This window comes from Tetrahymena thermophila, assembly GCF_000189635.1.
Source record: "Tetrahymena thermophila SB210 genomic scaffold scf_8254565, whole genome shotgun sequence".
Lineage (NCBI taxonomy): Eukaryota > Ciliophora > Oligohymenophorea > Hymenostomatida > Tetrahymenidae > Tetrahymena > Tetrahymena thermophila.
The window spans coordinates 183,963-211,761 of NW_002476336.1; the positions used below are offsets into that span (position 1 = coordinate 183,963).

The 27,799-nt window shown below is 22.9% G+C and overlaps 7 protein-coding genes across 7 annotated transcripts; 4 read left to right on the forward strand and 3 right to left on the reverse strand. All coding sequences in view use genetic code 6, as the record gives it.

Moving 5' to 3' along the window:
• Nucleotides 1-928: 928 nt before the first annotated feature.
• TTHERM_00470940 (hypothetical protein) lies at nt 929-4,959 on the forward strand (the record flags this gene model as incomplete). Its single annotated transcript, XM_001032984.2, has 5 exons — nt 929-2,358; nt 2,418-2,526; nt 2,604-3,015; nt 3,066-4,107; nt 4,167-4,959. The coding sequence occupies exons 1-5, from the start codon at nt 989-991 to the stop codon at nt 4,957-4,959; spliced, it is 3,726 nt and encodes a 1,241-aa protein (XP_001032984.2). The 5' UTR covers nt 929-988.
• Nucleotides 4,960-5,405: 446 nt separating this feature from the next.
• TTHERM_00470950 (hypothetical protein) lies at nt 5,406-7,022 on the forward strand (the record flags this gene model as incomplete). The annotated part of the gene is made up of 1 exon (XM_001032985.2): nt 5,406-7,022. The coding sequence occupies one exon, from the start codon at nt 5,406-5,408 to the stop codon at nt 7,020-7,022; it is 1,617 nt and encodes a 538-aa protein (XP_001032985.2).
• A 915-nt stretch (nt 7,023-7,937) lies between these two features.
• Nucleotides 7,938-8,828, reverse strand: TTHERM_00470960 (cytidylyltransferase; the record flags this gene model as incomplete). Its single annotated transcript, XM_001032986.3, has 1 exon — nt 7,938-8,828. The coding sequence occupies one exon, from the start codon at nt 8,826-8,828 to the stop codon at nt 7,938-7,940; it is 891 nt and encodes a 296-aa protein (XP_001032986.1).
• A 366-nt stretch (nt 8,829-9,194) lies between these two features.
• TTHERM_00470970 (DOMON domain protein) lies at nt 9,195-14,074 on the reverse strand (the record flags this gene model as incomplete). Its single annotated transcript, XM_001032987.2, has 16 exons — nt 9,195-9,269; nt 9,323-9,680; nt 9,739-9,781; nt 9,847-9,914; nt 9,967-10,346; nt 10,407-10,524; nt 10,587-10,788; nt 10,850-11,007; nt 11,055-11,288; nt 11,341-11,434; nt 11,491-11,626; nt 11,690-12,009; nt 12,061-12,511; nt 12,649-13,501; nt 13,729-13,804; nt 13,876-14,074. 16 exons carry the CDS (start codon nt 14,072-14,074, stop codon nt 9,195-9,197), a joined length of 3,765 nt encoding a protein of 1,254 aa, XP_001032987.2.
• Nucleotides 14,075-15,287: 1,213 nt separating this feature from the next.
• TTHERM_000470979 (hypothetical protein) lies at nt 15,288-16,100 on the reverse strand (the record flags this gene model as incomplete). The annotated part of the gene is made up of 3 exons (XM_012798704.1): nt 15,288-15,853; nt 15,960-15,966; nt 16,038-16,100. The coding sequence occupies 3 exons, from the start codon at nt 16,098-16,100 to the stop codon at nt 15,288-15,290; spliced, it is 636 nt and encodes a 211-aa protein (XP_012654158.1).
• Nucleotides 16,101-18,084: 1,984 nt separating this feature from the next.
• On the forward strand, nt 18,085-22,166 carry TTHERM_00470980 (response regulator receiver domain protein; the record flags this gene model as incomplete). The annotated part of the gene is made up of 2 exons (XM_001032988.2): nt 18,085-18,908; nt 18,974-22,166. Exons 1-2 carry the CDS (start codon nt 18,337-18,339, stop codon nt 22,164-22,166), a joined length of 3,765 nt encoding a protein of 1,254 aa, XP_001032988.2. The 5' UTR covers nt 18,085-18,336.
• A 1,489-nt stretch (nt 22,167-23,655) lies between these two features.
• TTHERM_00470990 (DnaK protein) lies at nt 23,656-27,032 on the forward strand (the record flags this gene model as incomplete). Its single annotated transcript, XM_001032989.2, has 7 exons — nt 23,656-23,832; nt 24,230-25,345; nt 25,441-25,880; nt 25,940-26,288; nt 26,345-26,743; nt 26,805-26,936; nt 27,006-27,032. 7 exons carry the CDS (start codon nt 23,656-23,658, stop codon nt 27,030-27,032), a joined length of 2,640 nt encoding a protein of 879 aa, XP_001032989.2.
• Between the last annotated feature and the right edge of the window lie 767 nt (nt 27,033-27,799).

The following is a 27,799-nucleotide window of genomic DNA, read 5'->3' on the forward strand; positions in this document are numbered from 1 at the left end:
ATATTAAATTAAATATAAAAATTTTGGTGTAGATGTAAATCCCTTTGTTAAATCTATTTTTATAGAGATTAATTCAAAATCAAAATACGATTTTCAATATTATCAAAGATACTTTCTTTTTTATTTTATAATTGTAAACTATTGGTGGTTTGGAGCATTGATTTATATTTTATATTTCATATTTATAATAATCTAAAATATGTGGTATAGAATTCGTGTTTAAGATTTAATTGAAAAATTAAATTCACAATATTAATTTTATGATATTAAATATTAGTAATGCTTATTTATATAATAATATTTTTTTAGATTAAACTAATAAAGGTAGCTAAAAAAATGAATTCAATTATTAAGAAGAGCAAAAACTAGTTTAAAAATTTCATAAAAATTATATAAAAACTTAAATAAACAAATAAAATGAATAAATATTTAATTTTGGTGTTACTATTTGTTTATACACTATGATTTTATTTCAAAGTATTTGCTTTTTATAGCTAAAAATTTTTTTACAATTTAATTTTTTAATGTATATAAAAGTAGATGGTTACTAAAAATGTAAAAAACTAAATAATTAATTTAAAGCTTGGTGAAAAACTATTAGAGGTATATTCCCTTTTGAAGAAACTTTGATATACTTTTTTTGATATTTCTAAATATATTTAAGCTAAGTATATAATTCTACAAAGGTATTTACAAATTTTATCAATAAAATAAATTTTAATTTTTAAATATTAAATTTTATAAAAATCATTAAATTATATTTTACCTATTTTAGTAAATTTTAAAAGAATGATTTATCTTTCAAAGATAATTTTAATATGAATCTATCTATCTTTTTTTACTTATTTAATTTAATAGCAAAGTAAACTTATTAATATTATTCAAGTCTTATCAAACATAATATTTAATTACTTTAATAACATATTTTTTTAGTTGTTAATAAAGTAGGATAAACAACATAAATAGTTTTTAAAATCAGAAATATTATATGCAAAAAAGTATTCAAAAAATAAACTAAGTAGATTTAGATACTGCTAAATTACAATAAGCTAGTTAAGAATTAACTTTCTAAAAAAATTTTGATGTTTATGATGAAAGTCTTTTGCAATCTATTGAAAATATACAAAAAAAATATAAATCATCATAAAATTTAGAAAATTTGTAAAAAAATGAAGACTTTAAATCTAAAGATTGGTCTGAATAAGTTTAGCACATACTTTTGACAAAATTGGTTCCTACATACTTAAGTGATGTCTCATAATAAATTGTTTATTCATTTAATAATGAATTAGAATTAAAAACTTAATTTCTGTAAGAATAAGTTAGCAGTCACTAGCTTAAATTAGGAGAGAAATAAAGAGAAATAGATCGTCTGAGTTTAGACATTAATTTTTTAAGCAAGAAGGAATAAGAAAGAGAGGTCCTTTACGAATAAAAATGGAATGATATTTTAAATTAAATCATAAAGAGAGAATAAGAATTTAGTTAAATCTGTCAAGAAAAAACGAAATATTGGATAGAAAGGATTAACGAAATTACTACTTTGTTTCTAGAAGTCAAGAATTTTGTTATGGCTATCAAAAATTATATACCAAGAGAAGTATATATGGGAGAATTATTTAGATTTAAAAAGCTTTTTAGTATTGAAGAGTTGATGGAAAAAAGCATTTACTCATAAAATCACTAAGTAATTTGGGAGCTCTATCATGATTTAGAAACTTAGATGAGATCTTTTTAAACAGAAAAAGAAATTCTGTAGTTAAATTTGAATTAATATAAGCAATAGTGTGAGTTACTTGAAAAAAAACTTTAAAGATAGAATATGGAAATCCTAGAATATTAATAAAAGATTTTATATTTGGAAGAAGATAATGCATTTTATATATAAGAAATCGAAGAAGTAAAAAGAGAATCGGAGTAGGTATCTCAGAAGATTGAAAAAAACTGCTAGGAAATAATCATTAAAAAAAATTAATAAATAGAATAGTTTCATTAAAGGTATCTTTCAGTTATATCGAATATTGACTAGATTATTACTAGCTAAGACTAAAAAGTAATAAATCTTGAATCATTTTTAGCAAACTTAAACAAAGAGCAAATAGCACTCAAAAGAGAAAATTAAGAACTTATAAAAGAGCTTTAACATACAAACGAATAGAAATCTAGACAAGCAAAGATATATGAAGACTCTTTAGAGTATATGAAACAACAAAAAAAAAATTTAATTTATCAACATGAAAATTAGATTAAATCTGAAAAGTTGGCTTACGAAGAAAATATTAAAGCTATAAAAGAATAACTGAATGATAAAGCAAATAAATATTAAAGTCTCTACTCTAGTTTGTTATCAAAAATATAGTAAAATGCCTTTTATATTAAATTTTTAAAAAAATTAAAATATCAATTTGATTTTGTAGGCAGCAAGAACAAGCATTTACTGAAAAAGAAAGTTATCTTTCATACCAGCAAATATAAGAAACAACTAGCTTAGACATGCTCAAGTAGATTAGCTCTTAAGAAGAAAAAGTAAAGTAAATATTTTTGATTAAATTGAATTAAAAGAAAAAGTGAAGTAACTAAAATATATATTTTGTCTATAAAAGATAGAGTAGCTCACTGAATAAAATAACTTTTACAAATAAGAAAATAATTTATTGAAGCAGAAAATAGAAAATTATGACAAAGAAATAAGTTAGCTAGAAAAAAATATATATAATTCCCAGTAAAAATACTAGAAATGGTTTTAAGAAAATGAGGAAAATCAGATCAAGATAAAAGGTTTAACTTTAAAAATAGAGCAGCAAAGAAAAATTATAGATGAAAAAGAAAGTTAAATATCTGAATTCATAGATAAACAGAAAAAATTTGATAAAGAATTCTTTTAGTAGAAAATGAATTTTGAGTTTGAAGCTAAATCTATAAAACAACAGAGCTAAAGAGAAGTAGATAAAATGAGGAGAGAATTAGATGATAAGCTTGACTAATAAATTCAAAAATTTAAACAAGAATTTCAAAGTAAGTTTATATCTAAAAAATTATTTTTTAATTTTATTTAAATTTAAAAGAATAAAACTTAAATGAATTGACAGCTAAAAATTCAAGGGAATAAATTAAAAATAATAATAATAAATCAAATTAGTCTTAAACATAATTTGATTATGAATAAAATTATGATGTTCGATTAATTGTAGCGAAAGCTGTTAAATAAAGAGAGAGTGAGCTTTATGAAGAACATCATTAAAATGTAGCTTAGCTTAAATAATTTTATGAAAACTCTTTTAAGCAGTTATATGAGGAATTAGATAAATAATAAAAGGCAAGCGAGTAACAATAAAAATAACATTATGAAAACTTGTTATAAGACTCTAAAAAACACCATTCTAAACTTTAGGAATCCTTAATATCAGATAATTCAAATTCTTATGATATTATTTTAAAGGAAGAGCTTTAAAAGTCTTCTATGCTTGAAGGCCAATGTTTGTTATAGAAATAGTTAAATCTTGAATTGACGATAGATTTAAAAAAATAAACATTTTAAGTAGACTAACTATCTAAAAAAATTAAAGAACTAGAAGAAGAATCGTTGAAGCTTAAACATTAAGTGGAAGAATAGAATTTACAAGGTATAAAATAAAAAAAAACAGCTGATTAAAAACTTGCAGAAATAGATTATTTGTATAAAGTTGAAAAAGAAAAATATTTATCTACATTAAGAAGAGAAAAAGATTTATCTAAGTAATTGTAAATTCTTTAGATAGAATATTAAGAGTAATTAAATGTGTAGAATAATTTATAAAGCAGTGAGCTTAAAGAAATTAAATAAGTTATAAAAAATTAATATGAAGATTAGCTAAACAAAATTTGTATAGAATAATCAGTCTTTGTAAATAAAATACAAGAAGAATTTTCAAATTTCAAGGATTTATCGAACAAAAGATACAATACACTTAAGTTAAAATATGAGGATTTACTTTTGATAACGTAAACTTAACAGTACTTTCCAGTCAAAGAACCATCATAAGAAAAACAATTAGATGGATCACCAGTTTTTAAAACTAACAAAAATACACATGACCATAACCTATTTAAAAACTAAGCTATTTACAAGTAAGTAATTTTTTTTTCACTTTTATTAAATTAAATTTTTTTTGGTTTCTTCAAATTAGTGGCTTGAAAAAGAAGAATATTACTTCAAGAGCATACACTAGTTTAAGCTAAAAAAGAGACGAAAATGTGTATAAGTTTTAAGACTTCAATAAATTTAGTCAAAGTATTGATTTTAATCAAAGCCAATATAAAGATAGCAAGATTTTAAACTAAACACACTCTGATTTGCAATCTTTTAATAAATCATAAGCAAATTATTTTAATTAACAGCCTTTATAGAATGATATATCAAGAGTTAAATAGACTATAAATGATGATAATAATTTTGAAGGAACTTTTTATTTAAAAAAGTACCCTTTCACGAAAGTAAACTCTTATTTAAAAAATGCAGCTACAATTGATACAAAAAGAGATTTAAATAAAACTTTTAGTTTATTAAGAACTTCTGAAAGTAGAATATCCAAAGAAAGAGGATAAGCTAATAAGAATTATTCTTTTACACCTAATAAGCTAAACCAGTCATTAGACTTAGATCAGCTTGATGACTATTAAAAAAAAGTTGATAATAATAAAAAAGTGTATATGAATAGAAAATATAATATTTTTGCAAGTGATAGTAAGCAAATTGAATAAAGTGATATCATGTAACCTTCTCTCGAAATAGTAAGCATCAATTTAAATTAGCCTTAGCCTTGTCCAAATAAAACTGGCTACGGATAAACTTTTACTGAATAAATAAATTTTAAGCATAATTAGCTTTACTCAACTTTAAAGCACTTTAAAAATAACACTGTAAAGATTGAAAGATAATAAATAAAGCTTTCTAATTTACCTTTAGGAAGTAATAATTGATAAAAATATATATGTAAACCAATAATACTTGTTTAATGTTATTTTTAAGTTTTTTTAAAAATAATTTTGCATTTTAAATTTTTAAATAAAATAAAATATTTAGGATAATAAGTTAATTTATAAAAAAATATTATATTTTTATCAATTATTTCAAAATTATTTTAAAAATTAAATTTGTATTTTAAAAATAAAAATAATAGTTTTTTATTTTATAAACTAAACAAACTTAGTAGTTAAAAAGCGGCAATATTTTAAAATACAAAATTTGATTTCAAAAATATAAATATCTAAGTCAATATTATATTTTCATTGGACTGGTTTGAAGAATTATGAAACATAAATAGAAATATGAAATGAGATGCATCTCTAACTACTATATGATAAATTTATGGCAAAAAGCAATAATAAAGAAATACAAACAAACTATTCCTAATTAAAATTAATGAATGAATGTAAAAGCTTTAGTGATTTATTTATTTATTTATTAGTAAATAAACAAATAAAATAAAGGATTAACAATAAATCTATATAAATATCTTTTAGATTTTAAAGAAATATCAATTAACATTATTATAATATTAAAGGAATACTAATTTCTTATTGATTTTTATTAATTAATACAAAGAGTATTGGCAGAGGGGTTTATAATAAAGAATATGCAGGAAGATTAGATTATAAGCAATTGTGAATAGGTTAAGCCACATTTTAAATAAAAATAATCCCCAGGTACATTTCAAAAATTATAAGAAAATGTTATTGTCCTGTAAAAAGATGATGTGAGAAATAGTAGCAGTAATAATTTTAGTAACAATAACCAAGGCATTAATAATATGACACCTAATATTAAGCTTCCTTTGACAATGGTAGGAAATGTAACGTTATCTAAAGGAATGTACTTAACATTAATGAAAAGGAGAGAGTAAAAAGCTTTTGGAAATACCTCATACAGCAGCACTCCTAGACTGTAGTCTACATAAAATAAGATTCAGTCAAATAAATAATATCATAGTTGCGCTCGTATAAATGTTCCATCCTATACTAAATTAAATTAGGTCACCAATTAGCATGATTTTAAAAATGTGAAAAATAGTAAATAAAACTCTATTAAAAAATTATTGGGCACAGAAGATGCCACTTACATGTTAAGGTCCTAGGTTAAAAAAGAAAAAAGTAATAAATATAAAGATATACATAAAACAAAAAAAATAGATAAAGAAAAGAATAAAAAGAATGCAACATGTAAAAGAAAAAGAAAGAATTCTATTACAAGTGAAGCCGAAGGAGAATTTGTTTTAAAGGATATCACAAGATAATCTTAGAATTAAAACTAACAAAACAAAAATAAATAAAATGTTGAAAAGAGTTGCAAAGACAAAAAGGTGTCTACTCAAAAAAGTATCAGCAAAAGTAAAAATTCTTAGCCTTAAAAAAAAACTTAAGTATATTCAATGAGAGAAAGATCGAAGTTTTATTAAAGAGGTAATTAGCTTAAAAAATCTGAATAGAATAGCAAAATATCTGAAAATTATGATTAAGTGAGCAGTAAAATATCTGAATAAAGTAGAGAAAGTGCTTATTATGATAAAGAAAATTAACAAATGTCAAGTAATATATCATATAGTTCATAATTGTCGGCTGGAGATAGCAATATTTCTAAAAATAGTAATTTAAACCCTTTCTCAGGACTGCATTAAAGTACTAGCATGTGGCACGAAGAGGCTTTAGATTTGTAAACCGAGAGAGCTATGTTCATTCAAAAGTTAAAAAGGGATAAAAAGAAAAAATACTCATAGTCTCCTAAGAGATGTGTACCAGGTTTCAAAGTCAAATTTGAAACATCTAAAAATAAAATATATTCTTTTAATTGCTTTCGAGATAAAGATCTAGGCTTTGATAAATAACACAGAGACACGATAGATCTTGAATAAGATAATGATTATGAAACAGATTGCGAATAAATAAAAGAATCGATTTTAAATGTATTTTAGTCTCTTTGTGTAGCTGTGTGTGAAGAAAAAATAAATCAATAAATTTATGGGAAGACATAATCAAGTATATATTGAATTATAAATAAAAAGACGACTCTAATTTAATGATTCATTTGGTTGTTATTGTTTTCCTTTAGAGGATAACAAATACCTATTAGTAGATTTAATAAAGCCATTTTATATCCAACCTAAAATAAACTAACTATTTACTTAGCAGAAACAAACAAACAAATAAATAAAAATTAATTATAAACTTAAAGCGAGTTTAATGAATTAAATTTTTGAAGTATTAAATAATAAAAGTATTTCATAAAATAGTAAAAAAACAAATTCATCATACTATCATTCTATTATAATAAAATTAAATAAAAATTCTAAATAATATTAAATGAAATATTTAATTTATTTAAATTGTGTATATCTATTTATCTATCTTATTTGATAAAATGTATTTCTATCTATTTACGATGCTCTTGTTTCAATCTATTTTAGCTAAAAAACGAAAGAAAAAATCAAAATAAGAAATAATACTAAAATTTAACAAATCAATCAAGCAGAGAATAAATAAATATTTTTTTGAACAAAAATTAAAAAAATAACAAAATAAAAATGAATCACAATCAACCTAATAAAACATCAAGTTCATCTTGTCTATCAATAATAAAATCAAACAAAAATTTTAAATAATTTAAAAGATATTTTATAAGTCAAATTTTATAAATCTAAAAATGATAAAATCAATTTCTAGTTTTTATTTTATGTTCTTTTGTTTCAATTTAATTTTGCTTAAAAATAAAAAATCTGAATAAGAAATAATACTAAAATTTAACAATCATACAGAAGATTATAAATGAATCAATCACAAATTAAAAAATAAAATTAATCTTTTATTTATTTATTGATTAATAAATAAAAATGCTAAGAAGATTAAATATTAAAATATTTAAGGATTTAATTAAAGCTTAAATTTTAACAAATAAATTAATTTGCTCAAACACTTTCTTTCAATTAAAATTTTTTAATATACTCTCTAAATTGTGTTGAAGAAAAATTTTCTCTGTCTGTACACACAAAAACTTTATTTTTGATTTACTCTTCCTTTTTGTATTTAATATATTCTGACATTTTGGCTTGTGCTTTTTCATTATTCAACTCTGCTCTTTGCTTTATTATAATAGGCAGGTGTAGATTATTTTTATCTACTTTTACTTCCTTGCTAAATTCATCCATTGTTTTACTTTTATAATTTAATTTATCACTACCAACCAAAAAGGCAACTTCGACTAATTTGTTTAAACTAGCCAAATTAACATCATTTAATTTTAATATTTCTTTAATTTCTTAAATCATTTATTAAGCAAATTCTTGCATATTTATCCAAGTTTTTGTGACTGATACCTTTTCATGAACTCCTTCATATCTATTAACAAAAATCCAGTCTTAATATCCTAAATTAGATATCATTCTCTCAATTAAGAAACATCTTTCGTCAAAGCTTAAATGTAAGTATTCCTCTCCTTTACTTAAAGATTGCTACTTTTTCTTATCGATATGTGTATCTGGAGAAGGTGACATGTAAGCAGCTAGTAAGATATAACCTTCACTTTTTTCAACAGCGTCCTTAGCATCAAGTATCATATTAATATGTCCTATATGAGGAGGATTATATGCTCCTTATGTATGTATAATCAAAAGTTTTTTATTTTCCTTTTAGGCTCTTACTACATATTCTACCAATTTAGCTTAAGGCACTTTAGGAATGATTTCTTTATCAGCAAAATAATTACTTTTTAAAGATTTTTTATTTACGATATAATCTAAGACATCTTTATCTATCATTTTTATATCGTCAGCATCATTTACATTTTTGACTTCTTCCATTTTTTTATAATTATGATTTATATGATAACAAAATCTATAGCTTTAAGTAATTCATATATAATTATAATTATTACAACCTTAAAAACATATAGAAGTTTGTTTTGAAAGCCTAAAACGTTCTTTTGAATTCTGAAATAATTAATTATTTTCAATGATTTCATTTTATAAAAATTCTTTGTAGATGCTCTAAAAATTGATGTAGAAAAAAGAAAAAAATAATTAAATGATAATATAAAGATTAAAAAAACAAATCATAAACAAACATATTTATTTATATTTAATAATTATAATCATATTTTGAGGACAATAACTAATATATAATTATAAATTTAAATTTATAAAAAAATAGTTTTATTTATAATTTTTTCATAATAGCAAACTAAGTACTAAGAAAGCAATTACAATTTCTAATAATTTTGAATAAACAGAAATGCTCACATCCTATTAAAATTTACATTTGAAATTAATTTAAATAATTATTAAATGAAATTTACAGTTGAGTTAGTGCAATCTTTAACTTCAGGCCCAGTACATTTCTATGTAGGGCATTTAGAACAATCTAAATTACCATTCAAGATTACGCCTCTCATAAGCAAATGAGACGTATGACCTGCTTATGTGAAGTCTGAATCTATGCCCTAGGCAAATATCAAATCAATAGGATTAGTTTAGTTTGTATTTGTATTATAAACAATGCTATAATCTTCTGAGTAAGGATCAGTAGTAATAAGTTTCCTTACAAATTCAACAGTGCTATTTGTAGAAGAAGAGAGTTAAGAAATATTTGTACTTCTAATCATGACAACATCCTACTAAATATCTAATCCAGGCATACTTTAGCCATCTGAAAATCTAAATAAAAATAAGGAAATATAAAAACTGCATATCTAACTAAATAAAAATTTAGTACCTGTCATCAACAACAAAACCTTACACGCTACCCTGTGCACTCTCTAAATAGAAAAATTGATTTGATTTAATTTACTAAATTAATTTTCATTTTTAATAATTTTTTTACATTTTGCAAATCTTGTTATAATCATATCTGTACTTGTCATTGAATTTCCAAATCCGATTCCAAACCAACTATTTTTTTAGATTCATTCATTAATTTTTTAAATTATCATTAATTCTTTACTTTTAATGAAGCATTCCTACAAGTTTGAAATAGATAAATTGTGCATTTTTATCAAACCCATAATAGAGACTTGTGTTAAATGAGGGTAATTCTATCTTGTTGTATACTTAAGCACTATCTGGAATGTATGTGTTAGTATAATTTACTTATCCTCCTTAGGCTTTTGCGTAGTAGAATTAAGATTTAATAGTTTGGCTTGCTTTATGGTATCCAATAGATTAATCAGAACCAAGTACTAAAGAAACTTAGTTATCTGTTGTTAGGCTGATGTTAAGATCTTGTGAATCAGTTGAAATAATTGGTCTTAAAACAGTTATATTCCAGAAACCGTTATTGTATCCACCTGAAAGATAAGCTACATTAGTTTGAGTGTCTTATTACTATTTAAAAATTTATTTAAAATTAGATTAATATTAATTTAAATGAATTGAATTTCTTACAGAAAATATTTAACCCTATGAAAACATATCTGTAACTAAAGTATTGTTTGAAATAGAATTTTGAATCATTATTATGTCCATAAAAGTAGAATGGCTACCAAAACCCAATGCAATATATCTTTTCATTATAAAAATTAAGAATATTGAAGTGAAAAAAATGGATAGATATATTATAATTACCCTTAATTTGATCCTTAAACATTTAAGTAAACATACTTTTTAGATGAATCAAATCCATATAGAAGTGAGAATCCTAAATTATTGAATGAAATCTAAAAGTTATTGATGTAAACCAATTCTGGAATAATCGGTAAACAGTCACCATAATATAAGAAATACCCATTATTACATAAACAAATTTATGGTGTTTAACATTAGGTACCTTTTATTTATTTATTATTGAAGAAATTTATTCAAAAATGTAAATATAAAATAAAAAGTACATTAATTATTATGGCATGTAGGTAAACATACATCAGAAGAAGGATCTGGAGACTAATATCCACTCTTACAAGTTTAACATACCATATCTTTAGGTTAATATCCTTATATACAATAGGATTAAGTGCAAGCAGGAGTTTTTGAATTTATTAATCCGCAACTATATTATTTAATTTTTAAAAAGTGATAAAAAATCAAATCAATTACGTTTAGCATGAAGAGTCACAGATTTAACTTGATTAAAATACGACCTACGGGTTATAGAACATTTATCTATTGTTAGGAGAGAGATCTGGAGTTGATCCTAAGTAGCATATCATGGGTCCTGAATAGTTTGTTAAATCTGCATCTTATGATGAACCAGAAGAATCTAAACCCAAGTTTCTAGCAAAAACAACCTCAAATCCTTGTTAGCCAGTCAATTACGTTACACTTATTTGACTTTATTTTAAAATTTTTATTTTAAAATAAAGTACATTTTTAAAATAATTACAATAAATTTTAGATTTAATCTAATTCTGGAATAACCTCACCATAAGAAAAATAATCTTAGACATCAAGAGTTTTAAAACGAAAGATCATCATATCTGTATTTATAAGTTAACTGAATTGAGGCTTTTCTGAAATTTAATTTTAAATTTACCAGTGTTTACTGAATTTTTATTAAATCCACAACCAAAAGCTCCATCGGTTTGTTTTGTAAGTATAGTATATTTAAAATAAATGATAGAACCATTTAAGCTATAACTTACTTTCACAAAATTAGATTTAAAATCAATCTATTATTTTTAAATTTTCTCTCAATAAAAAAATTTGTTATAATAATTATCAAAAATATTTACTTTGTTCCAATATGAAATATTTATAGGTTAACATGTTGATAATGGAATTGAATAAATTTAGTTTGTGCAACAATATGGTAATTATGTTAGGGTATCTTAAGATTTGCAAGATTTACAGAGAGATGGAAAAAGAATCTATCCTTAATTACATAAAGAATTATTCTGTGTATTTAAGCTAAATGAGCTTGTTTAAGAGTAAAGTACTAATTACTTTAAATCATAGCAATCAACATGCAAACTTAATATAAATTAATTAACAGTTAATGTAGTTACTGCTATTTGAGCACTTAAAACGCCGTTTTCACATTTACCAGATATAACTAATGAATTATAATAAAAATAATTATTTTTAAGAAATAATAAATATTTACCTTAAATGTTTTAATTATTTTTAGCATCTCTCACAAGTTAATTTTTAGAATCATAAAAGTATTGAATACTAGTTATTTTCTCCGATCTAGTACTATCGCACATCAAAAAAATTACTTATTAATTATTCATATTTAGAGATACAGCAGAATAATCTATATCACTATTTAGTCTTGGGTTCATTATACTTAATGAAGTAGTTTAAGGATTAAATTTCCTTAAATTGATATCCAATTATAAAAATGTAACGGTATTTGGATAATAATAATAAATACTGTCTAAATTATTGCTTAAAATATATTATATGCTGTTAGATGTTGGAGTAGGAATTGTAGATATTGTAGGTGGGCATAAAGAAATACTTCCATAAAGATTTAATGTTTTATCTTCGCAAGCATTGCATTATTTAGATTCAAAGTAGCAAGACGAACAAGATAAATCGCATCCTATAGGCTTATTTAAAATATTTAACAATTTTAAGGGTTAAAGAATTAAAATATCTGAATACATTATTAAATTGAAAAATTAATTAAATTTATTTATGAAGAGTTCATTTAAGTAAAATCTAATAAATTATTTAAAATAAATACTTTAATTTTTATAGTTAGCTGGTTTTAATAAGGTTATATTTCACTTTCAAAGAAATCTTTAGAGCCTACTAAGAGAGTAAAATTAGCAGCAGTTATTGTCGTACTATCTAGGGTTAAATCATACTGACTTCCTGTATTAACTTTTCTTGCAAAAACCACATAGTTGGATTATGAATCAGTTATAAAGGCATCATTATTTCCATCTCCCATAACTTCGTCTTCTGTAATAATATTTGCCACAGGATCGATAAAGTAATCACTAACTAAGAACTATTATTAAGAAGTCTAGTAAGCTACATAAAAATCAGTATAGCCTGTATTACTATTGTTAAACATCAACCCCATCCATACATTCCAAGTATTTTATTATTAGACTTTAAAGTAAATGTAATTGTTATCAGTAGAATATCCATATTGTAATGAAAAAACTGTATTAGAAATCAAACTTGATGGTGGAATATCTATTGAATTAAATATCTTGGGTAATTTCAGAATACAGCTATTCTAATAGAGTACCCTAAAGTAATCACAGCCAGTGCATTCTTAACTACTTGGCCCTGTACATTAATTAGTAGCACATGTTTAATGGCATATCTTATTTAGAGAAAATTAAATTTTAAATATCTATTTATAGCTACTTAGTTATGTAAACTCTTCATCATTACTCTATCCTAATAAAATAGTGATATATCTTTAAGATGTATCAAGCATCACTTTTTTAGGATCTACTGAGGTCACTCTACGCTTAAATGTAGCATCCCAGTAACCAGTTGCATTTCTTTCCCCCTTAATAAGAAATGTGTCTTTGACTTTTGTATTTAGATCTGGAACTTAACTATCGCTTAAGCTAAACCTTTTTTGATACAAATTATAATATAAATAAAATAATAATAAATATTACAAATTCTTTTAAATAAATATTTTTTATTGCTAAAATGTTTTAAAATCAAAAATTGAAAGTTTTCTATTTTTTCATGTAATTTTTTAAAAGAAAAGATTTTATTTTTAATAAAAAAATTTTTAGTTTTTAATAATGTAAAAATGTTTGTTTTTTTATATTTGAATGAATTAGTTGAATACCTATCTTCAGCTACAACACGCAAAGAGTTCAATCTAAGCACAATCATGTCCATTTGTGAAAGGTTGCTTCCAAATCCTAATTTTTTTGGAAAGAATAAACATTTATAAAAATATTTTCATTTTTTTGTTTGAATTATTATTATTTACCTAATGCAATCCATCCTTAATTATATCCTTGTATCCTAAAATATACAAAGGTTTATGCAACATCCCAGCCAAAATAAAAGTTAAATTGCTAATTATTAACTTATAGCTGAGCTAGATTCCAAAATTAAGGAGAATCTAAAGATGTAATAGTCTTAATTAAAACCAAAATAAAAGTTAACTATTTTATTAATGTTGGCATGATATATTTTTGTATTCAACTTATTTATTATCTATCTATCTAATCAATAGTTAATTAATTTAGAATATAGTAAATTAGCTTCAAACTATTTTTCTTATTGATTAAAAAATTAAGTCCACAAAATTTTATTATAAAAGTCTGAATGCAATTTAGAATTGTGCTTCTTCATTAAAATTGAATTTATAGACTAGTGAGAGATATTTTAATTTTAAAGAATTTATGTGAGAATTTTATTGACAAAGAAATTTAAGCTTTCTAAATAGAAATTTATTTTTAGTAAATCTTATCTTTGAGGTGATCTGATATGCTCGTAATTTACGATCTATATCTTAAAGATTTTTATATCAAAAAATTATTAAAAACATTTATTATTTACAAATATTTCACTCATTTATTAAATAAGAAAAAGTAAAAATATTATTACAATTTAAAATACAGAGAAAGGCTATCATCAAATGAGGGCATTTGCTAAGCTATTCACAATATTATTACTGGTATTAAAAATCATATTAGCAACATAATAAATATCTGAAGAAACTGAATGCTATTAATACTGCATAAATTTATATACTTGTCATAATCTCAAGTAAAATCTTTTTATCCAGAAAAGATGTTATGGTGAATTTGAAAGTTGTCTTGGATACTGTAAAAGGAATTTAAAATGAAAACTATTTTATATTTATTGATGGATTCTAATAACTAACTTTTATGTTTTAGTGATTAAATTATATGTAAAAATAATAATTTTTATAATTTAATGAGAAAAAACAACAAAAAATTACATTTTACTTTCAGAATTCTTTCTTTTTCAAAAAATGTTTATAAGCTAGCTTTTTTAAATTTTAATGACTCAATATATTAATTTAAAATGCAATTAATAAATAATTCTGAATACCTATTTAGACTCTCAAGTTCCTTTTATCAATTACATTACAAATATTAAATAAAATTTTTAATTTAACCAAAAAAAAGAAAATTAAAGAAATCCTTAATCATGATTTAATTTAATTTTTCTTTTACAAATTTTTTATCGAAAATAAAAATTGAAAGAAAAATAATTTTTTTTATTTTTACTTTTTAATTTAGGATTTTGTGATAAGTATAATAAGAAATTGAAGAACAAATATTTAGTTTTTTCAAAAATAACTGAATTGTATACTTGATTAAAATCGTAGATTGATTTTAAGAATTTTTTTAGTTTTTAGATTTTATTTCAGTAATAATTATTGCAATTATTCTACAAAACTTTAATATATTTAATTAGCTAATTAAAACTAAAGCTTAGAGTATTGATTGATTGGTTCTTATAAGTTTATAAATTTAGAAAAATGAATAAGACAGTATACATAATTATTGAATAGTTTGGAATCATTTTAATTGCTATGCATTCATTATCATGTTAATTTTATTATTTCTTTACCATTTTATTTAAATCTTTGTACTTATATAACAATTATCCACATAAAATTTTCAGTTAATTTTGTTATACTTATATTATAATAAATAAATGAAGCATATTTTTAGTTTTATTGAGTATTTTTAATTCATAAATGTTTTTATTTTCATAACTAGGGTCAATTTTCTACTAAATAGATGGAATTTTACAATAGAAGGTATTAATAGCTAATTTTGTTCTAGCTTTAATACTATTTTTTCTCGCTACCTCTTTGTATTTTTTAAATAAATAGATTAATGTTGATAAAAAAAATAAAATCGTTTCAATACAGTTAGTCATTTACACCTCTTACTATATTTTGTATATGATTATAGTCCTATTTTCTTAAAAAAATATAATTAAAGATTATATTTTATAAACATTTGTTGTCTGCTTAAATTTATGGAACCACCTTTCATAATCAAAGTATAAATATGCTATCCTTATCACCTTTCAACTAATTTCTTTATCAGTATGCCTATCAATAGCTAATATATATGATGACATATGGAATTATATTATTATTACAGCAGCTTTTATAATTTGTTTATTTTCGATTGAGTATAAAATATAAATCTAGTAGAATACCATTAAAAGTAGTCTTTAAATTCTTTAGTAAGAAATTACACATTAAAAGTAATAAATTAACTCAATTACAGATAATTATTAGAGGCAAGAATAAAATATGAGTAGTAAGAATCAATATTAATCTAATATCAAGTAAAAAGGATAACATTTATATGCATATGGTGATGAAACTTCACATAATTAAGATCACATATAGGCTCTTCTTAAAACTGATAGGCAAAGCTTAAACTTTTTTTCTTAGTTTTAACAAAATAGAGATAAAAACGATAAATTAATAAATAATTAAAATAAAGAAATTAATGAAATTTAAACCCTTACTATAACACCTAAATAATTAAAAAGCTACAGCTTTCACCATTTTGATGGGAATGGGGCTTATATTACACCTAAATAAAATTTATTAAATCTACCAAAAGAGAATGATGAACTCCCATTAACATCCGTCAATTTTAATTCTAACAAATTAATACAAGGAGAAAACAAATTTTGTTTTTCTCCAAAATAGTTTCATTACACTTAAAACAATTAAAAAGAGTAATTTTATCAATCAGAAGAAAATGGTCTCTATAATAATAACTAAAATTTTATTACAAATTTTAATATTGAGAAGATATAAATTACAAACCAAATTAATTTAAATTAATAACCAACAAAAAATTAAAATGATTTATAAGATTCCTTAAGAATAGAAGAAATTATTAAGTAGAGGAAAAAAAGTTAAGACATATTTAAATAAATGTAAAATAACTAATCAAATTTAAACACAAACTCAGAGAAGCAAAGCTTTTAGTCTTGTTTAAACAAACCATTGAATAAATAATAAAACTAGATTCTAGCACAAAAACATGAAAATAATATTTCTCATATACCCTTAATTAAAATTTAAGTAGAGTAAAATTTTAATTAATTAAATGAAAATTAAATAACTAAATTGTTAGAACCTTAAAGTGGCTTAAATGATTAAATTAAATGTACTTAGATAAATTAAAATTAAATAAGAACTTAAAAAAGTAAAAGTAGTGGATGTTTAATACAAAATTTTAATCATTTAGAAGTCTTAAATCAATAGTAGGATAAATAAAAAAACAGATTTTTGAAGGAAAATGCAAACTAATTTAAAAAACCTTTTCACAGTAAAAATAAAAGTAAAACCAATATAATTTCTAAACCGATTTAAAATAATAAAAAATATAGTAATGATAGCACTAAATTATAGAATATTAGCTTTAATATAAGATAAAAATTATATGATCTAGAAAAGGAATAAATTTAATAAAATGACACAAAATTGCTAAACAAAAATAACGCCTTAATAGTTCAAAAATGCTAATATTGCAATCAAACTCTATCTTTTTAGAGAAAATAATTAAAATCTTTGACCTATTAATATAATAAAGGTTCTCATACTGAAACAATAACAAATCTATTTTAAGATTCTTAATCTATGAAAAATGATAAACACTAAATAAATGAGCTAATAATTGATTAGCTACAAGATAAATATTATAAAATAATTTATGAGTCAATAGATAATGGTATTATCATTTTAAATGAGTAAGTGTAAATCATTCATAAAAATAAATAAATATATAATTTATTTCACTAGTTTGAGGTCAATGATAATTTAATTAGTTATTTAAAAGTAGCAATGATATCAGAAAAATCTATTAATAGTCTTAAATAGATTCTTCTTCAAAAAAGTAAAACTTAAACATAAAATAAAGTAATTTATTTATTTATTTAATTTTCTAATATCACTTTCTTTTTATTACCTCTCTAATTCAATTAAATAAAAAATGATCATAAAATTAAATATTTTAAAAAGAGGAAAAATAATTAATTTTATTTTTTTAAATTAGTAAATTTTATTTATTTACATTTATTAAAATTTTTCTTAATTTCAAAAAAATTTTAAGAAAACTCTCACCTTTTTTATACTTTAAATATTAATCTATTTTTTATTGAAATTTAGATTTAGTAAAATGTAGAAAGTACTCCTTAAATATAAATAAGTTAAAAGAATATAAACAATTTCTTAGAAAAATTAAATTAGTAGGCTCTTAAAGAATAACCTATTAATTTAAAAGATTTGATATAAAGCTTGATTGAGGTATTCCAAAAGAATAATCTTAGAAATAGTGTTTAAGATCAACAAATTGAGGTTTTTTAAGTATTATTTAATTAGAGTCAAAATTAAACTGCAAAAGAAAGTGATTAGCAAAATATAAATAATACATATATGTCTGTTTAATTCAAAATAAATATATATTTTAGATCTGAGATAAATTAATATGAGTGTATGTTAAATTTTATAAATACAAGAGATCACGATATATCTATTAAAAAAGAAATATCTGAGAATATATCATACAGAATATTTTAAACTTTGTCTCATGAATTTGGAACTTATATGAATATCATTAGTAATATTACTGAAAATGCTTTAGAAGATGATAGAATTTCTATTGACCTTAAAAAAGATTATTTCAGAATTATTAACACTAATTCAATTCTTTTAGAAAATGTAGTTAAAGATATGAGAGACTTTTTTTCAATAATGAATTAAAAACTAGAGGTTTAAATTAAAAACATCAACCTTAAAGAAAGTGTATTCTAAACTTTGGAGTTATTCAAAAAATAGTTATAGCTAAAGAAGTTAAAGACCTAAATAAAAATTTAAAAAGGAATAGAATCTGAAATAATGTCAGATGAGTCTTTTATAAAATAAATACTATCAAATTTTATATCAAACAGTCTTAAATTTACTTTACAAGGATACATTAACATTTATCTTTTTAAGGAATCTGAGAAGTAAGTTTTATAAATAATTTTAAAACTAAAAATTAAATTTATATTCATTGATTTATTTATTTAAGGTACATCAGACTTGAAGTTGAAGACAGTGGTATAGGTATGTCAAGCGAAGAATGTGAGAGATTAAAAGGTATGCTTAAAAATGGATTTTCTGATTAAAAAATTTCAAAGAACTCTGTAGGACTTGGATTTGGGTTATTAGTCTCAAACAATTTGGCTAGATTAATTGGAAATTCCATAAAAAAGTAGGCTATTTATTTTGATTCTAGTCCTTAAGGAGGATCTAGGTTTTGGATTTTAATAAGAACAACTACAAATCCAAATTAAAAACAAAAAAGTTAGAAAGCAGTTTTTTAAAAAATAAGTATTTTTTCTGAAAAATAAATGCTCGAACCAAATCATAAAAGAAAATCAAATATTGCATCAATAGAAAACAAATTGCCTTTGCAAAAAGAAAATTAACTCTTTTAATAAGATTAAAATATTGAAGAAAGCTTATCAAATGATTTTCTTGATGATTCTTTTAAATAAGAGTTGCCAAGGAATATTTTAAATTAAAATTCAATTGGAGAGAATAATTTGTAAAAAAAGAATAAGCCTAATTTAACTGTTTAAACTAATCACTCATTAAAAGATGTTAAATAAATTGGGTTTACACAAAAAACAAATATCTTTCACCCTTAATAGAATTTATAGGATCAATCTGAGATGGATTCAGTTAATCAGAATTCTAAAATTATTATGAACCAGGATACATTTTTACAGAAAGAAACAAAACATTTAGAAATTATTTAGAATCTTTCCAGTAAATCAAACTCACCATTAAAATCCTCTTTCAGTATAAAATAACAAAGAAGAAAAGGATCTGCTATGCCAATTTTAAGTTTAGAAAGCTCTTAAATGGTAAATTCAAAAATTATATAATTAAGGAGTAGGGTAAGACATACAATTGTCAACAAATTAACTAAAACTACTGAATAAATTGAAGCTCCCCTTAGCATGGCTAATGAGGCTATTAATAATACATTCAATAAAATATTTTCTTAATAATTTAAAAATCTTAATTTAACATAAGAAGGATCAAATGCTTAATCTAACAATCAAAGAAGTCCATATATTCCTTAAACTCCTTAATCAGTATTACAGTGGCATTAGTAACTTTAATTTTTAAATTCAAGTTTGAGTTAAGGAAATCATTTAAACATGACTAATAATTAATCTCCTTAAAAAGTAAAAGATAATTTATTAGCTAAAAGCTAAAGTTAAAACACTACTTTACTAGGAAATCTAAATTTCCATACTTAAAATATCATAAAAACAAGTAATGAATTTGATCAAAAATAATTCCAAATAAATAGTTTAAACGAATAAGATTTAAAGATTAGCCAAGAAAAAGTATTCAATTATAATCCTTTGACAAAAACTATTTAAAATATCAATACTAGAAATATTATAAACTCTAAGATTGAAGAAGAATAAATTGAAGATGACACTAAATAATAGAATTCTTTGCAGTATTCCTCGGAAAATTATTCTTCTTCATTAAATGACAATAATAGTAGCAGTGCTGCATCAAAGAGCTCACATAACATTTATTAGAAAATAAAAACTAAAAAAATCAATGGGTTCAAATAACTGTTTGAAGAAAAACTGAAAAAAAATTAGTCTATTTTAAGCCAATAAAAATAAAAGGGAGAAAATAAAAAATTTGATAATTAAGAATAATAAGAACATTAAAAATAGTCGCAGGCTTTGTCTTAAGCTGATAAAAATAATTTGAGTATTAGCTAATTAGAAGATTCAATACAATCTTTAAGTAATAGCAGTACATCATTTTAATAAATGAATTAGAGAGACTAGCTAGAATATTAAGAATATTAGTTTAATGAAAATTTAAGTTTGGATGATCTAGATGCTATTAATAATTTAGATTATAGACAAAATAATTAAAAACAAGATTTTTATGGACAACATGTTGATAACAAGAATATTTCATATTTAAACCATAAAAAAAATAGTTTAAGTCAAAATACAGCTGCTATAAATACCAATAATAATTCGTATAGATTAGAAAATTTTCTTGAAGATTTCCAATTTACTTAAACTAAAACCCTTAATGATATAAACTCCCCATAAATTAAAAAGAAAAAGCATAGCATCTAAGAAACTGATCATGTATATCAAGTATTTGAAGAAGATCTTGAAATAGATGAGCTTGAAAGTAACAACAATAATTGTATCCCTATATAAAAAAGTATTTAAAAAATGATCGATTTAAATTAAGCCTCTAAAAAAACTCCAAGTTTTCTATAAAAATGTGATTAAGAAAAATCAAATATTATCTTAGTTACTAAGCAAAACATATCTAATTCTCATACTATGGCCAAATACCCTTAGAAAATCAATAAAAGTAGCTCACAAGAACATAATGCAGTTAGTTTTGGCATAGAAGATAAATTTTAGTTTAATATTGATTCATAGCAATTTTTGAATAATTCTTTGGAGAGTAAATAGAATTTAAAAAATTCATAAATTTAAAAGTAAGTTTAAAAATAAAAAAATTTAAAACAGCAATTAAGATTTTAATATCCAAAAGAAAATTTAATTAATCAACAAAATGCACAACATTAGATAGATCAAAATTAGTATTAGAGTATATACTCCAGTTAAATCAATTAAGAAAATATATTTAAGAAATAGTTTACATCAAATAATATACCTACATGTACTATGAGCAATTTAAATGTTGACGAGCATGAAATAAACTCACCTGTAAAGATAAAAGCATACTAAAGAAAAAGTCAAGATACTACATAACCTGTATAGCAGTAAAAAAAAATTCTTTTGGTCGATGATGAAATTTTTAACATTTTTTCTCTGAAGCTTATTTTTTAAAAGTTTGGGTTATCTGATAATATACTAGAAGCTTATAACGGTCAGTAAGCAATACAAGTTCTATTAAATTAGTAAAATAAAAAATAAATACCAATAAATTAGGAAGGTTATTAAATTGGAATGATAATTATGGATGTGAATATGCCTATTATGAATGGAATTGAATGTACAAAATATATTAGGGAATTAGAAAATAATAATTTAATCGATTATTCACCAAATATTATAGGATACACCGCCTATTCAGACTCCTAAACTCGTAACATGTGCTTTGATGCAGGTATGGATGATTTACTCTTAAAACCATCGAGAAGAGATGATTTTATAGCAATAATAGAAAAATATTTTTTGAGCAGTTGAATAAATATTAAACAATGAATAATTGACAAATCAAAAACTCAAATAAAAAATTAAAATTTCAACAGATATGAATAATAATTCTTAAAATAAGATGGTTATAACAATTACAATTATTTAATTTATATGTTACCAATTACCTTACCAAAAATAATGAATTACTAAATAATTAAATTTCATTAAATCTATTTTTAATTTTAATCTTAAAAAAAATAGATTAATAAAATAAATATTCATAAAAATTAAATAGTATCAAAAAATTTATTTATTTTAGCTACTTAGATTAATTGATAGACATATAGATATATAGAAACCAATAGTTTCTTTGAATTGTAGTTATTTTTTTCGTTTTTTATAAGAGCTATTTTTCTAAAGTGTATAAAGCAGAATTTTAGAACTTATATTCAAATGGAATATTCTTTTCACAATATTTATTATTAACTTATTTAATGTTGTTTAATTTTTAAAAAGTGAGTATAAAATTATCTATCTTAGGGTTTTCCCTAAAGTCTAATTATAGCTTATTTGTATCATATACTTCTATATAGCATCTATTCTTTTTAAATAAATATAAAACAATACCTACTTTAAAAATCTTTCAGTAAAAAAAATGATACTGTATTATTATCTTATTGATTTCTTTTTTAACTGTATTATTTAAAACTTAATTTTTTGATTTGCTTTATTCCACTAATTATTTAATAATTGAAACATAAATTTAAGATTCTATTTTTTTTCTTCAATTTTTGTTCTAATAATAACACGAATATACATACCTCTAATTTTATAGCTCATTTTAAACCAAATTTATAAAATTATTTCTAATATAAATTCAATTTTTTTAATGTTATAGGCCTCTGCGCCATTTAACTATTCTTTAAATTTTTATATTTACTTGAGTTTCTTTTTAAAAAAGTGTTTTTCATACACGTGTTGCTTAACAGCACTGGGTTGAAACAAAATTTTCAATTGCTTAGGAAATTATTTATAAAGTTTCTCATTAGAAATTAATAAATTTATTAATCCACCACCAAATGTAGGTCTTAAATTTAATAAAATAATAAAGATCAATCATAATTAATTATCTTTGAAAAGCTCTTGATTGCTCTTTTTTAAGATATTATATTGATAAAAGATATTTATTACCTATTTATAGCTCTTAAATAAATGAAAACTTCAAACAATAATTATATAAAAAACCAGCAAAATAGAAGCTGGCAATTAATTTAATTCTGAAGAAAGCAAATAAAAGCAAGATAAATCAAAGAAATAGGTAATTTAATTTTGATTATTTTTAAAATTCAATCAGCAGCTGACACGATGAAAGAACATTTATATTGATTTTTATTAATTAAATAAACTAAATAAAGTTTTTAAAAAGATTTTGAAAACAATTTAATTTGCTATAAATAAATAGATCAATCAAAAAATAATAATTAGAAATAATTTAGAAAAATTAAAGAAATAATAAGTAGGGCTAGTTAGTTATTTTATGAGAAACACCACTTTGAAGCTCATTATTGGGCTTGGCTTATTAGCTACAATGACTTAGGCTGTAGTCTTAGGTATTGATTTTGGATCTTAATACTTTAAAATCAGCTTGAATGCTCCAAGAAAGTAATTCTTGATAGTAGAAAATACTACCTCTTAGCGCAAGACTTAGAATGCAGTAATTAATCATTTCTTTTTTTATTTACATACCTTCTCCTTTTTTATATTTTCTCAGCCCATCTATTTTTGGATCAATCTTAAAATAAACAGTTTTAATCTTATCATCTCACTAGCCTTGATGCTAAATATTAAAGGCCCGTGTTTAAACTAATAAAGCTTAACACTTTCATTGATTAATATATCACTTCAACATTAGCCTTAATATATTTTCTGAAATAGTTTACTTTTTCATTTTAAAAGATTGTTTTACTACTTCTAATTACTTACTATTTTGCTAATAAAAATTATTTCTAAACTTCATTATTATTTTGGGTTGAAAGATGTTTGTTTTTCTGCTTTTAGTTAATTTTATTTGAAATGAATTTTATAAATATTGTTAATTCAATTAAAAAAAGATTTCATTTTACAATGGAGAAAGATAATATGACAAAGATGCTTCCAACAAGCAAGTTCGTACTCCCGAAACATCGTTTGTTTTCCTAGATAAATTTTTAGGTGCTCTAGAAAGTGACTAGGAAGTATTCGAAGTTGCTAAAAAGTATTATGAAGAGTATGCTCTTAGCATTGACCCCGAAAGAAAAACAGTACTCTTTGAGTTAAAGAAATTTTAACTTAGTGATCCTGAAGAAATCCTCATCCTCTCTATTGAAGAAGTAGTAGGTATGATCTTGCTTTCTGCTAAGCGTTATGCCGAAAAGCATTCCGAAATCTAGAATATTAGAGACTGTGTTATCTCTGTTCCTGTTAACTGGTCTATTCGTCAACGTACAGCTTTAGTTTAAGCTGCAAGAATAGCTAGCCTTGCACCAATTGCTTTGATCCATGATAACACTGCTGCTGCTCTTCATTATGGTATTCACAAACTTGCTGAAAACTAAACTTAGACTGTACTTTTCTACAACATTGGAGCAACTAACATTCAATCAACTCTTGTTGATTACTCTTATGTCAATAATACCTCTAAGTTCGATACATAGACTACTATTCCTGTCATTACAGTTTTAGCTGATTACGGTATTAAGGATGTTGGTGGTTATGCTTACGATCTTACCTTAGCTCATTACTTTGCTGATATTATCGACAATTTGCCTTAACGTAAGGGAAAACCTTCTTTCCGTACTAATCGTAGAGGTATGGTTAAACTCTTAAAAGAATGTAATAAGGCTAAAGAAATCTTATCTGCTAACAAGGAAATGACTTTCTTTTCTGAAGGTTTACTTGATGGTAACGATTTTAGAGCTCAAATTAACAGAACAGTATTCGAAGAGAAAGCTGAATCTCTTTTAAGTTAAGTTACTAAGCCTATTGAGGCAATTTTAGCAAAAGCAAATAAAACAATAGCTGATATTGATGTTATCGAACTTATTGGTGGTGGTATTAGAGTTCCAAAAATCCAATAAATTTTAAGCGAATATTTACAAGGAAAGGAATTAGGTTTCCACATGAATGGAGATGAATCAACTGCTCTCGGAGCAGCCTTCCATGCTGCCAACTATTCAGCTTCTTTCAGAGTAAATTATTTTTATCAAAAAAAAATATTTTGTAGAATTTAAAATATAAAATGATTGATTTGTTTGCTTATTTTAAACACCTTTTTAATAATTAGGTTAAAAAAATCTTCTTAAATGATGGTTACAATTTTGACATTAGAATCGATATCTCTGATACATAATAAGATAACAACTCCACAGAAGTTGATGCTGATTATTAACCTTACAACAAAACTTATAATTTATACCCTGCAAAAACTCGTTTCAATACAAGAAAAACCATCTCTTTAAAGCATGATAGAGATATCACCATTGATGTGTATGCCTAATACCCTGAAGGAAACTCCCTTAAGCTTGCATAATACAACATTACAAATATTACTGAGATTTAATAAAAAGAATTATACAAGGAAGCAGGAAAACCTAAACTCTAATTAACTTTTGAGCTTGGTAGCATTAATACTATTGAATTAGTTGATGCTGTAGCTTAACTTAACATTACTTAAACTGTCGAAGTTGAAGAAGTGAAGCAAGCTGAACCTCTCCCTACTTTAACGTATTAATAATAATTTTTATTATTTAAAGTTAAAATTAAAAATTAATTTAAATTAGAAGCGATGGAGAAGAAAATGATGGTGAAAACGATGAATAATAAGCCAAAAAAGAAACTTAAACTCCAACTGTTGAAAAGAAACTTAAATAGAAATCAAGAATTGTCAATTTAGAATTAGATATTTATGAACGTTATCCCCTTTTCAGACTTTTAAATTAAACTTAAGTAGAAGCAAGTGTAGCAAAACTTAGAAAGTTTGATTCTCACGAAGAAAAGATTAAAAGATTAGCTTCAGAAAAGAATGCTTTGGAATCTTTCATTTATCAAATTAGAGACTTAGTAGATGATAGCAATTTCCAAAAATTCTCAGTAGAATCTGAAAGAAAAGAAGCCTTAGAATTAGCAGAATAAGTAAAATATCATAACAAATTAAGTAACAAAAATTTAAATTGATCAATAATAAATAGAATAACGAATGGCTTGAAGGAGATGACTCATTCAATGCTGTATATGAAGATTATAAACAAAGACTCACTGCTATGAGAAACGTTGTCAAGCCTATTCAAAAAAGAATGGAAGAATATAACAAGAGACCTTAAGCTTTGAACAACACTTTAAATAAAATTACTGATTTTGCTAGCAAAGTTTCAAAGCTCAACAAAACTATGAGTTGGGTAACTGATGAGTAAAAGCTCCCAATTGTCAAGCTTCTTAATTAAACCTCCTCATGGTTACAAGAAAAGATTGAAGCATAAGATAAACTTGAATTACACCAAGACCCAGCTTTTACTGTCCTCGAACTCGAAATGAAGGTTAATGAAATCAAGAGAGAATTTGATAGAATCAAGAGAATTAAGAAACCTAAAGTAAAAATAATATTTGAAAAACAATATTTGCTTAAAAATTAAATTAAAAAAAATATTTTAGGAGGAAAAGAAAGAAGACAAAAAAGATGATAAAAAGGATTAAAAGAAGGATGACAAGAAGGAAGAAAATAAGGATGATAAGAAGGAAGAAAAGAAATAAGAAGATAAAAAGGAAGATAAATCATAAGGAGATGTAAATAATTATTTAAATAGAAATTTTAATAGAAGATTTCACTAACATATATTTCGATACAATTTTTAGGGTAATCAAAAACAGACAGATCTTTGAGGATATGGTTAACTAATCAATGATTTACTTGCTGGCTATGTAGATGTGAAACAACCAACTATATTAACTATCCTTAAAATAAATAAATATAGTTTAAAATGTTATTTTTTTCTATTATCATACAATCAATCAATAAATCAACCAACCAATAAAACAAATAAACATGTATTATATGCACTTTTTATTTTTCGTAAGACTAACTGCTTAATTTTTAAATTAGGTTATTAAATCACATACTTACTAATTTACATACATACATAATTAATATAAATGTAATAGAAAGCCAACAAAGTTCACATTTATTTTGATAAAATATTTTTATTCTAAGATAAAGGTTAAGATGAAAATTTTTTGCATTTGCTTTGAGGTTTATGATCACTTAATATAACATTTTTTTCTCTAAAAATATTTTGATTTTTGGTTATGCACTAATTTTACTAATTTTCCAAATCTAAAATCATTTGTAAAACATCTTCTTTGTTAAGTTAATAAACATTTTCATCATCTAAAAATACATTCAACAAGTTAAAGTAGTCTAATTAATCCCTTTATTAGCAAGACATTTACTGGTTTTAATACTCTGTAAATTTATTTATTATATACTCCTCAGGATTTTCAATTATAAAAACATATTCATCTTACTTTTAGGCATCATCAAAAATTATTGAATCCTCATTTAAAGGCATCAAAAGGTTTTCAATGAATTTTTTAAAATAGTTTTCTATAAATTCTTGAAAAAAGTCATAGATAAACTCTTCACTTTTACT